Source organism: Cynocephalus volans, chromosome 10 (assembly GCF_027409185.1).
Source record: "Cynocephalus volans isolate mCynVol1 chromosome 10, mCynVol1.pri, whole genome shotgun sequence".
Lineage (NCBI taxonomy): Eukaryota > Metazoa > Chordata > Mammalia > Dermoptera > Cynocephalidae > Cynocephalus > Cynocephalus volans.
Window position 1 is genome coordinate 132,669,839 of NC_084469.1, and position 12,545 is coordinate 132,682,383.

At 42.9% G+C, this 12,545-nt stretch overlaps 1 protein-coding gene across 2 annotated transcripts in view; it reads right to left on the reverse strand.

Moving 5' to 3' along the window:
• The window catches only part of CBFB (core-binding factor subunit beta), a 54,636-nt gene extending 47,183 nt beyond the window's left edge, over nt 1-7,453 (reverse strand). For both annotated transcript variants that reach the window (XM_063112257.1, XM_063112258.1), the window contains exons 1-3: nt 7,082-7,453; nt 6,760-6,846; nt 2,070-2,186 (exon numbers count right to left, since the gene is read on the reverse strand). In XM_063112257.1, coding sequence (XP_062968327.1) covers nt 2,070-2,186; nt 6,760-6,846; nt 7,082-7,159 — 282 coding nt within the window. In that variant the 5' untranslated portion in view covers nt 7,160-7,453. The remainder of the gene's footprint in view (nt 1-2,069; nt 2,187-6,759; nt 6,847-7,081) is intronic.
• Between the last annotated feature and the right edge of the window lie 5,092 nt (nt 7,454-12,545).

Sequence of the window (12,545 nt, forward strand, 5' to 3'; positions counted from 1 at the left end):
TTTTTTTTTTTTTTTTTTTTAAAAGATGACCGGTAAGGGGATCTTAACCCTTGACTTGGTGTTGTCAGCACCACGCTCAGCCAGTGAGCGAACCGGCCATCCGTATATGGGATCCGAACCCGAGGCCTTGGTGTTCTCAGCACCGCACTCTCCCGAGTGAGCCACGGGCCGGCCCAGAAAACATATCTTCTAAATACAAGAATAAGCCATCTAACATATTTGTTATGTTGGTCATAACCAAAACATCTCAACAGCTTAAGTCCATGGATAATGTGGTCTTCAAACTGGTGAATAGATATCATTAAATTAATTCAAGCAAACATACCTTCTAGTAGTGTTAACAACATATTTCTTAAATATTAAATTCTGGAAGACTTCAGTAATATTGAGATGTCAATCTTGAAGTCTTTTAAAACAGTTCAGCATTAGGGCCGGCCAGTGGCTCACTTGGGAGAGTGTGGTGCTAATGGCACCAAGGCCACGGGTTCAGATCCCTATAGAGGGATGGCCGGTTGGCTCATTTGGGATAGCATGGTGCTGACAACACCAAGTCAAGGGTTAGGACTCCCTTACTGGTCATCTTTAAAAAAAAAAAATTAGTTCAGTATTAAAACTGAGGGGAAAGCAATTTTTTTTTTTTTTGGTTTATGCCTTTAGTATCTGAGTTCCTATGTTAACTTTAAAGAAGTGTTCTGAACAAGGAAAAAATAGTTTCTTCATTTAGTCACACATACATGTGCCAAACAGACAAAAATAAATAAGTCTACAGTGACTTCCCAAGTTTTCCCTTATATATAAGGATTACCAAATAGTAAAATCTGGAACATTTGCTTTTAATTTTCTAAGCAAACAGCTAATATACAGGAAATAAAATTATTTGCTTATTACTACTCATTTTTAAAATCCTGTAGTCTATTTTCCCTCTCCCAACTCAAAGATTAGTTGGTTTCTCACCCAGAAAAAAATCAAACTTAACTTCATAAAATTAAAGAAAACAAGAAATTCTTCATTGTATACACACAAGACTAGAAATCTTTTTCCTACAGCCTAATACAAAAATCTTGTGGGCCAGCTCATGGCTCACTAGGGAGAGTGCGGTGCTGATAACACTAAGGCTGCAGGTTCGGGTCCCTATATAGGGATGGCCAGTTAGTTCACTTGGGAGTGGTGCTGACAACACCAAGTCAAGGGTTAAAATCCCATTACCGGTCATCTTAAAAAAAAAAAAAAATCTTGTAATTTTCCCAAAGAAATATTTAGACACTTATGTTTTACAAATAAGGTGATACATTATGCTATTCATGATAACTCTTAGAAAAGTTAATTAGCTAGCTGATATAAACATACTGCAAAGGAAACAAAAGAAATATTGAATATAAAATTGGATCTAAAATTATTTTTCTTTAAAAACCAACCAATTTTTTTTCTTTAAAAATCAACCAATCTCTTAGATTTTAATAGGGATCTCAGGTTAAACACTTCCACCTACATTTTTTGTATGTTTCACCTAAACTTCCAACATAAAAACTGTAAGGCATCCATTTGTTTTCCCAGAAACTTTTCCTCAAAACAAAAAAACTATTTCCAAGTTAAAGTTTTCACAGTTTTTCTCAAAATTAAATTTGCTATATTAAAATAATTATAAAGTTACCCATGAGCTACTTGTAAATACTATTAATTCTTAAGCCTACGGATCCTTTTCCTATTTTCTCTTAATGTTTTTACAGCACTGTAGTCACTTATATTTTGGTAAACACAAAAAATTTCTTGTCAGCACTTTTAAAGGAATTAAGTTTTGAACGTTAAATGTAGGAAAACACATTACTTTCTTTAAGGGCTAGAACTTCCTATGACAAACATCATATACATGAAATTAGTAATGGAGTAACATTTACAGTTTAACAGTGATTTTTAAAAATTATATTACATTCTTACAACATGGAATGAAAACAAATCTATCATATGCCTATATAATAAGACCTAAGATCTCTTTATTAAAATTTAAATCATCAGATAATCTCTAAGAAAACATTCCACAGTATTTTAAATTGCAAAGAAATGTTTCCTACCTTGCCTGCTTCTCTTTCTAAGTCGACATACTCCCGGCTAGGTGTTTGTCGCTGTTCTCCCTGCCAGCTGGCCGGAAAAAACTGGAGAGACAGATTGGTTCCTGTGGCCACAAAAGCCTTTTAGAAAAATCAATACAAACAGGATCAGGAGCAGGACATTACATAAATTATGCAGGCAGTCATTTATTTTTACATCAGTTTATGTCTTAAGCCAGGCAGTACTGAGAATACTTAAAAGTAAAAAACATGCACTCATCATTTTTCTTAAGTATTAAGTTACAAACATCTGATTCCATTTTGAGGACATTTGCCATTGGCTGCTTAAACATAAAATCAGACATGGAATCAATACTTTCTTTCAGGTCATTTTTTGCTGACGTTAGAATCTCACATTGCTAATGTCTAACCAGAAACCACCATCCCTGTGTTTAAAAACTTATATTTTTAAATGGGAAAATCACTGAAGATCTTAAGATTTTGGATTTCAAAGCACACCACAGCTTAAGGTTGTATAAATAAGACATTTTAATTTTTCTTGATTTCAAGGAAACACTGCATGGCACGTGGTGCATAAAAAATGCACTTGGGATTGTCTCTCCTGTGATAAACCCATATATTTGCATGTGAAAGGACAGTACTTCTCTCTAAAACCTTAGAAGATTAAAAAAATATGCATTTTCTAAAATATGACTTCAGTAGAACTGGATCTGACTATAACAAAGAGGAGCATATTCATCTAATATTTATTAAAGATTTAGATGGTATGGCTCAACAGACATAACAATCTAAAACCATTTCAATAAAGTGTCATTCTATGTAGCCCTTGAGCAATTTAATTCTGTATTTCCCCCATGAAAAAAAAAACCAGAAATAACATTACCCCTATTTCCAAGGGAAATTCAGAAAGAAATAAGTAAAAAGCATTTCCAAAAAAATACATTTTTTTATCATCTAAATGTAAACCCTTCTTTGCTAAAGCCAGAGAAAGTTTTGTTTGGTTTATTTCAATAATTAAGTTCTGAAGCATATAATTTGTTTCTAAGCAAAGTCTTTATCTGAAAGCAAGGGGTTCACATCATTTGGGCAATCTGTTTAAAACCATCAGCTGATTTTGCTATCTACCAGTTCCCCCGATGGTTACCAGCTTAGATTCTTTAGAGGTAAAAATTATACTCCCTATTTCTATTACTGGTACTGTAGATACATCTGTCAACCTAACTGCTAAATCTCTAGACTTCTTGGATGGCATTACCTTAATCAAGTAGGATACCCTTTTCTTGTACATATTTTTAATGAATAGAAACTGAACATCCACATTACAACATTAACTAAAAAAAATCTTTCCACACACTATTAGCATAAGTTTTATCAATAAAAGCCCCACCGCTAGTTCAAATGAAAAGCAGACTCTGGAAGGGAAACTATATGACCTGAGGTGTACCTCAGTTCCCTCACACATTATTTTTGGTGGCAGGCCAGTAGAGGGATCTGAACCCTTGACCTTGGTGTTATCAACACCATGCTCTAACCAACTGAGCTATAACCGGCCAGCCCACCTCACAAATTAATATTTGTAAAGTACTTAGAACAGCTTCCAGTAAATGCTATATGAGTGTTTGCTAAATAATATAGAAACAACTTAGAGCTTGATAAGGGAGCCAACTTTTTAAGCCTCAGATAATGAAATTGTCAGAGCAGAGTGGTGGCAGATAAGAGATACAGCCCATGAATGAATGCCCTGTGTCAAAATCCCTAAGGCATGTTTCTTCAGTATTCACCGAGTAGCAAATCTTTTCACCTCCAGTGTACCCCAAATAAGCTCTGTGCTAAGACACTGCAGATCTTTCTTACCTCACCCGTTATCTGAATGCCAACCTCAGAAGAGATTTCCTGCTTCATCACTTTATGCCCATTATCTCATCAAGATCCCTCTCTGAGACAGAAGTGGTGGTAAACATAGATCATTCTAGAACAGCATTTTCCACACTTATTTGACCACGGAACGCTTTTTTAGCAGAATACCTACACATACATAAGAGCTGGGAAAATTCTGTTCAAAACATTAAAATGCTACACTGTATATTGTCTGTATGTAAGATTTCCAGGTTGTTCTGACTACATTTTATAGGTTTCATAAATTATGGAATGGCATACCTTGCACCAATCCAACGTACGTTTTACCATTCAATCTTCGGGATTAAAAATATATATTAGTTTTTACTGTTCTCACAGTAGAGTCACCATACCTAAGTATTTTTTTCTTTTTATTAATTATTAGTGTTAGAGACATCTCTAACAATTTCACTACAGTAAGAATTCATAAGAGAAGTAAATCAGATTTTACCTCTCACCCATAATCATTTTTATTTTATGCTGTGATAAGGAGTCTGACTGAGTTTTATAGTTAAGGAGAGATAAGCATCACAGCCCTTAAATTCTTTCACATCTAAATGCAAAATAAAATCATTAACCTCACTGATATGTTATGGAGATGTTCAAAATAAAAAGAGGAAAAAGAGTGCAAAGGGGCAGAAGGGTTGGAAATAGTTTTGAGAACTACATATATTCTTAGCATACATGGCTACTGTCACAATAGAGACAAAATAATGCCTTTTCCAAAACCAAAAAGATAGAAACCACAGCCTTTCATAATTAAGATAAATTTCAAGCATTAAATTAAGTAATCTCTTTATTCAAATAAGCAAGTACCTACAATGCAAAATGTATTGTGTATCCAGAGGGGTATATACAGAATTAATGTCTCCACCCTTTAGGAGCTAAGGATCCTGTAATTTAAATGTGGGTAACATTTTATTAAAGAGTGAAAACTAGAAAGAGAGGAAAACGTGAAATTCCTTCCCAAATACAAATAGTTACATTACTCAACAAAATAAGACATGTTGTCTTAAGTACAAATCTTACACAGAATTCAATCCACCTTTTCTTTAACCTTCAATACTTGTCAGAAATTCAAACCTTATTAAAATTTGTACGATCAAATATTTGGAAGGCAGGAAGGCCTAGAATGTCTAATGTATCCTGGAAAAAAATTTATGAGAAATACAAGTCATCTATAAAAGTGCTATTAATATTACAGCAATATTATAATACAGCAGTTCAGCTATACATGGGTTGAATTATATCTCCAGTTCCTAACCACATGAAGCAAAGTCTGATATGACAGAAAACACTCTATTAGCTATGCTTCACAAGGTTTTAAAAAAACTCAACTTTAAAAAAGAGACAGTACTTTGTATCTCATCTTTTACACTTACATCAATTACCTTCAGGAAATCCTTTGGTCAAGTATATCACCCACCTTTTGCAAGAGGAAATCCAGGCAAAGGATGATATAGACACTGGATTAATGAATGATTTTAATGAATGATTTTTTCTTCTACCACTCAGTGCTAAAACCAAGAAGTATTTGCCTTATACATTTGAATCATATAAATATTACAACTACTCAAGAAACTTGGAAGGAAGACTTTCTTTCATAACACATACTAATGATCAAATGTGTATTCTAGAGCTCCTGATAAATTTAACCAGTATCTTCTCACCATCTGCAATATAATTCTAAAAAACTTTTACTTTAAATATCAAAATATACTTTAAAAATAAATTTGATTTCAGTGATGGAGAATTTTATGGTATGTGAGATATATCTCAATAAAAATAAATAAATCGATTATAAAGGGGGTGGGAGAAGTAAATTTTCCAATATGTCTTCCTATTACTGTTAATACAGATTCAAACTGCATCATAGCTTCAAGTCTCTGCCAATGCAATGGGCCCAAGTCAGGGGGAGGTAATAGGATTCCATTACATAGTGCTTCAACTTTTTTTTTTTTCTCTTAAATAATCAACCTCTTTAGTTTCTTCCTGCCATTCCCTCATCATGAGCATCTCCAACAGGACAAACCAAAAGGAGATGGGAGGAACTAGGACACTTGGATCTTTTCTCAACCCAAGGTTTGACGGAGGCGAGCCACCAAATCCACTAAAACTGAGGCCTACAGGAGATCGATTGTGGGTTTCCCATATCCATGCAGTTCTTTAAGAATTGCAGCATTTAAACAAGATAGGTTTAGGTTTGAAAAAAGACCATAAAGGCTTCTTTCTGATAGTCTCGGGCTTAACATTCTCCGAAAAGATGATGGCACGTCCTTTAAGGCTCCCCCTTCCCCGCACCCCATTAGGACAACAGATAACTGGAGTAACAAGAAATACTCAGCTTTACATACAGATTTGCCAACAAACCTAGCTTCTAAGAAACAACACTATCGCCGACCTTGAATGGGGCTCCAAATCTTTTTCCGAATGGGTGTTTTCTTCTTATAAATACCCTGAACTCCTAATCGGTGTCACAGCCTGTACAAATGACCTTTCCTTGTTTAGTTTGGCTCGGGGTTGAGCTCCACTCGCGGGTGAACCGTTCGCCGGGCCGGCTCTGGGAAACATAAGCCACCGCGGCGGGCCACAGGGAAACCGTCTCCCCGCCAGGACCCGCCTGCTAATGTCTGGTTTTGCATTTTGAATCCCGAGTAGGAAGTGAGACGGCGCCCGCTCAGTTCCGGGAGCCGCGGCGTCCGTGCGCCGTCCGAACCGGCCTGGGCCGCGGCGGCCCCCGCGCAACAAGTGACCGCGCGCGCCTCGGTCCCCGAGCGCCCCTGCCCCGGCGACTTACGATTTCCGAGCGGCCGTCGCGGCAGGCGTTCTGAAAGCGCGCCTGGCGCTCCTCGTGGGGCCGGTCCCTGAAGCCAGTGTACTTAATCTGCAAGGCAGAGACGGCCGAAATCAGGAGTCAAATCCGCGGCGCCGCCCGCCCGCCCCGCGCGGCGCCGATAAGGGCAAGCAGAGTCTGCGGGCAGGCGACTGACCCGGCGAGATTGCCCCTCCGCCGGCGCGCCAGCCCGGGCTTCCCGGGGACCGCGCCGCCCAAACTTTTCTCCGCCCGGGCCCACTCGGGGCGCGCCGCGGCCTCCGTGCCGCCTGCCCGCCTTCCTCACCTCACACTCGCGGCTCAGCTTCCTGAAGAACTCCTCGTTCTCGAACTTGCTTCTCTGGTCGGGCACGACGCGCGGCATCTTCCCGCCCTGAGGCCGCGCCGGCCGGCCGGGCTCGGAGCTTGCGCGGGGACCCGCTGGCCGGCTCCGCGCTGACCAACTGACCGCCCACCAGCGGCGCCTGGACTCCCGCTTCCCTTTGTTTAAGGCGCCCGCCCGCGTTGGGCTCCCGCTCCCGGGAGTCTGAGGTGCAGCCGCCCGCTCGAGCCCAGACCACGCCGCTGCCGCCTCAGCCGTTGCCTGCCGCCCGCTCAGACCCAGCTCTTGCCGCCCCCGGCCGCCGCCGCCGCCACTTCCTCTCGCCGCCTAACCCGCTTGCCCGCCGGCCCCGCCCCCGCCGGCCCCACCCCTCCTCCTCCTCCTCCTAGCGCGCCCGCCCGCCTCAAACTCCAGCAAACAAGACGCACCATTCACAACTCCGCGACCCGCGCCGCGCATGCGCCGCGTGTCTGCTTGTGGGGCGGCAGAGCGCTGAGGCGAACAGCAGTTACTCGGGCGACGTGCCTTCTTCCATTTGCTCGCCCGCGGGCCACTCAGTGTGGAACTGCCCTGTGTGGATTTGCCCGGCCTTTGGCAACCGAGAACGACCTGTTCGGGTCTTTTCCTCGGCCATCTGGAACTTCTGGACTTCCCAGCCGCGCGGAGTAACCCCAAATTGTCCCTTGAACGCGAGGAAACCTAAGTCCTTGGGAATTTTGCGTGCCCAAATCAATGGGGAGGAGTGCAGGCTGTGCACATTGAAGCCTAAAGGTGGAAGCAGACCAAGAATCCGCCCAAATCATGGTGGAAAGGTCGTGGCTGTTGGAGTCAGACGGGCCTTAGATGGGATCCTACTTAGCTCCCCTACCTGCCGGCTGGGATCCTAGACAAGTGCTGGACGGCTAAGCCTCAGTTTCCTTATTTCCAAAATGCAGACACTCATACGTTGGCCCGCCATGTTAGCATGAGAGCCTTTATGTAGGTCTGCGCATAATGGGCGCTCAATAAATTTGTTTCTAAAGAACAAACTGAGTTATATATAAACCATATCCAGTCCATATATTTACCCAAATGTGCAATCAAATCCAAAAAAACAAGATCCACAAGTTCTAGGGAAGTCTTTTAGTCAGAGCTGGAGAAAAGTCTGACAGTGAGTTTATGGCAGAGCTTGAGTCAAAGTTGGCCCCCCATAAATCCTGAAACTTAGCATTCCAACTTGTTAAAAACTCAGTCATGACCGGCTGGCTGGTTACTCGGTTGGTTAGAGCACAGTGTTATAACACCAACGTCAAGGATTCATATCCCCATACCGGCCAGCCACAAATAAACAAAAACAACTTGGTCTAAGGATGGCAAATAGATGCCAAGTCTTTGAAGGGGGGGTAAGGGGGGGAGCGGCTGGCCAGTAAGGGGATCCGAACCCTTGATGCCAAGTCTATTTGCCAGTAACTGTCCATATTGCAAAGAACTGTGAGGATACACGATCTCAGAGGAATCAGTGCTGAGGTCAGTTGGCAATATCTGAGTGCGGGGTTTGGCAGAATTTCCCATCCCTGTTCAGTCCAATCTTGTTTTTACAGATGCAGAACTGAGCAAGCATGACCAACTGTCCTGGTTTGCCAGGGACTATCCTGGTTTTAGCAACGGAAGTCTCATGTCCCAGGAAACCACTCAGTCCCTAGCAAATCAGTATAGTTAATCATCCTGAGGTCCAGAGAGTGATTGCTCAAGATCAGGGAGGTAATTCTCAGCAAAATCAAACCCGGTAGTCTGGAAGGCTGGTGGTTTTGACAGACATACTCCTAATGAATAGCAAATATAGAATCAGCCCCTTCTTAGGGTGTGTTCCCCTGCCCACACCAAGCCTGTGTAAATGTATATGTGTACACCAATAGGAAGGGTATAACACGGATGTCACCAACTACTATTGTTGGGTCTTCTGCTGTCTCAGAATCTTTCCCTCAAGGGCCAGCCCGTGGCTCACTTGGGAGAGTGTGGTACTGATAACACCAAAGCCACAGATTTGGATCCCTATATAGGGATGGCTGGTTAGCTCACTTGTGAGAGCGTGGTGATGACATCACCAAGTCAAGGGCTAAGATCCCCTTACCTGTCATCTTAAAAAAAAAAAAAAATGTTCTGTTCCCCTTAAGGCTCTTTCAATTGCAAATGACAGAAACCTAATTCCAACAAACTTAAAACTAAAAGGGGTCTGTTTGATTTCAAGTAAACAAACCAGAGAGAAGGACAGATGGACACCATTGGGATAGTACTCTCTTTTTCTTTTCTATTTTTCTGTTTCTTCTCACAGCTTAATTCCTTCATGTTCTCCTGGATGGCATTTATTTTCTGGAAAAGGATGGGAGCAGCCACTCTTCCATTTCCAAGTCATAAAATTACCAGCCTGGGTCACATACTCTCCCCTCTGCCAAATCATTATATCACTGGTGTGATATGATTGGTCAGCTTATGTCACATGCCCTTCCCTCAGGGGTTGGGAACCTGTGATTGGCAGCCTTAGAGAGAATCTGATGGTTGAAAGAGAAGAGCAGTGTCCTGAAAAGGTGAGAGTGAGTGGGAATGTATTGATGGCCCACTGAACAGTTTTTATCAGCTACATCTGGCAAAGGATGCCGTTTTTATTTTGCCACGTTAAAGTTCTGGTCAAACTAGTGGAGAAACTCCACATGAGCACAGGCAAAGTGCGGACAAAACTAGCCTTAAATATCTGCAACACATGTTGGAAGGTAAGTGAGGCATCCTCTACCCCAAGACACCAACAGAGCTAAGTCACTCACAAGGAGTAGAAGCTTTCATGTATCCGCTGCCTCTCCCTCAAGTCTTCCACTCCATCTAAGAAGACCTTTGGATACTAGGACAACATGGCCATTGCTTAAATGAGAAGATGATGATTTTGCTCCCTAAACAAGGACTGTCTGAAGACCTGCAGTCAGGGCTCACTGGTGGAGTTTCTGCTGCTCATCCTCATGGTAGGAAAGAAAGAGTAAAATATATCCCAGGGGTATCCTATGTGATGCCATCAAACCACCACATTTGCTTTAGGGAGACATTTATATGAAACCTTCCCTTTCTGTCTTTAAAAAGTGATCCACGGGGCCAGCCCGTGGCTCACTCGGGAGAGTGCGGTGCTGATAACACCAAAGCCACGGGTTCGGATCCCATATAGGGATGGCCAGTTAGCTCACTGGGTGAGCATGGTGCTGACAATAACAAGTCAAGGGATAAGATCCCCTTACCGACCATCTTAAAAAAAAAAAAAATGATACACCAGGAAGCACTGTTATTCCACAATGGGTCCAGGTGAGGCACATAGACTTGCTGCTGATCTTGGCTTTTAGACTCTAGCAATCCGTTTCTGCCATGGGAAATGTGGAATAAATAAAAGTTGGAAGATTTCTAGAATGGCCTAAATGGTCAGATAGACACCATGAACTTTGGGAAGGAAAGGTCAGGGATTTGAGATAAAGCTCTTATAAGTTCAAGGGAGGTAAACCAGGAGGGGTGGGAACAGGACAGGGCATTCTAATTGTCAGCTTTACGGGGGTAGGGAGCCATGTCCTAAAGGAAAGGGATGGCAAAGCCTGCCAAGCAGACCCAGAACAGCAGTACCACAGGCAGCCTTTGGCAACTCCAGGCCACAGGGTAACCCACACTCAGAGTTGTCTGGCATCCAACTGGCCAGGATGACCGGGAAACAAGCTGAAGACTGAAGGACGACATTTCCTCAGCTGACCTTTGTGCGCCTTTGTTGTTTAAAAAATTTTTTAAGGGCCGATCCTGTGGCGCACTCGGGAGAGTGCGGTGCTGATAACACCAAGGCCGTGGGTTCGGATCCCATATAGGGATGGCCGGCCTGCTCACTGGGTGAGCGTGGTGCTGACAACACGAAGTCAAGGGTTAAGATCCCCTTACCGGTCATCTTTTAAAAAAAGAAAAAAAAATTTTTTTTAACATTTTTAAAAAAAAGATTAAAGGAAATTTATAAAGGAAGTTTTCACCCATGTCAGGTTCTTTTAGGTCTGAGTCCCTACCACCAGCGGCAGCTGTCCAGTTGGGTATGGGTGGTCAAGACACCACCCTATGGAGGGGTTTGCTAAGATCCAGCTCTACTAAGGCACACAGACGGAGGCTTGGGTGTCTCTTTGCTGAGAAACACTCTCCCCCCACAACTCCAAAACCCAGCTGAATTCTCTGAAGCCTTGCTGCTGCCTGGACCCTTTCTTTCCTAAGGATATAGCCAGCCCAGGGCCTCTTCTGAGCACCTCCCTACCTTCCCGGGTGGGTGGCTGCTCTTGCAGAACCCCTAGACTGATCTTGAGAGGGTGGATAGATAATATACAATAAGGCTGAGCAGTGGATGGGGAACCCTCAATTGTCTAGCCCATCTGTGAAGCCCAGAGCTGGGTGCCTTATCTTAGTTAATTCACACAACCACCTTCTAAGTCAGGTCTTTCTGTACCTGTCTGAGAGATGAGAAAATAGAGACTCTGAAAAGGTGAAAAAGTGACCAAAGTATAGACAAGACCCCAACCATTAAAGATAACAAAATGGCTAAGCATTGGGTACATCATCTTCATTCATTCCTCACCACAATCCTGCAAGTTTGGTGTTATTGACCCCATTCTACAGATGAGGAAACTGAGGCTCCAAGGGGCTGAATGACCCCAGGGTTGTAGTTAACCATTGTACTCTAAGGCCTTTTCTGGTGGCAATGCCAAAAGTCCTGCCTGTCTCCCTCACTGAACTGTGAAGTGGCAGAGAGCTGTGGCTGGGGTCATTCCTCCTGGAGCACCCATCATGTTCCAGAAGGGTTCCCAACAGGTTAAATAAAAGGGTCCTATTGTTGGCCTTGTGGCAGGATGTGGCTCTTGCCCTTGAGGGTTGTACATTCCTGCCTCTGAGCCCAACTGTTTGTCCCTCCTTGGCTTGGAAAGTCAAGGCCTAGATGTCCTTCCTCCCTGGTCCAGCAGAAAGGTTGGCTTTATCCAGGTCTGGTGTCAGCAGCCACCCACATCTGCCTCTCCTCACAGAGGAGGTGGGGTCCTCCGAGGTCTCTGAGCCTCTAGTGCATTTTTTCTAAGGAAACAGTTTCTTTCATTTACTGAGGAAATATTGTACTATCCTGAAGCTGAAATAGTATCTGGAGCCACAAATGAGACTTGAAGGGGGGTGGGACAGAAATGAAATTAGGGGTTGGCATGGTGCCTAAAGCCCTGGTTGCACTCAACTTCTAGTTTTTGGAAGGAGATGGGCCTAAATCCAGGATAATGGTGTCATCTGCCTGATCACAGCAGTTTCCTGGGCCCTAAAGAATTTTTTTCTTTTTGAAATATAATTCACATACCATGAAATTCACCCCTGGGCCCTAAAGAATTTCCCCTCGCTCCCAGGAGGTTCTTCTTCTTAG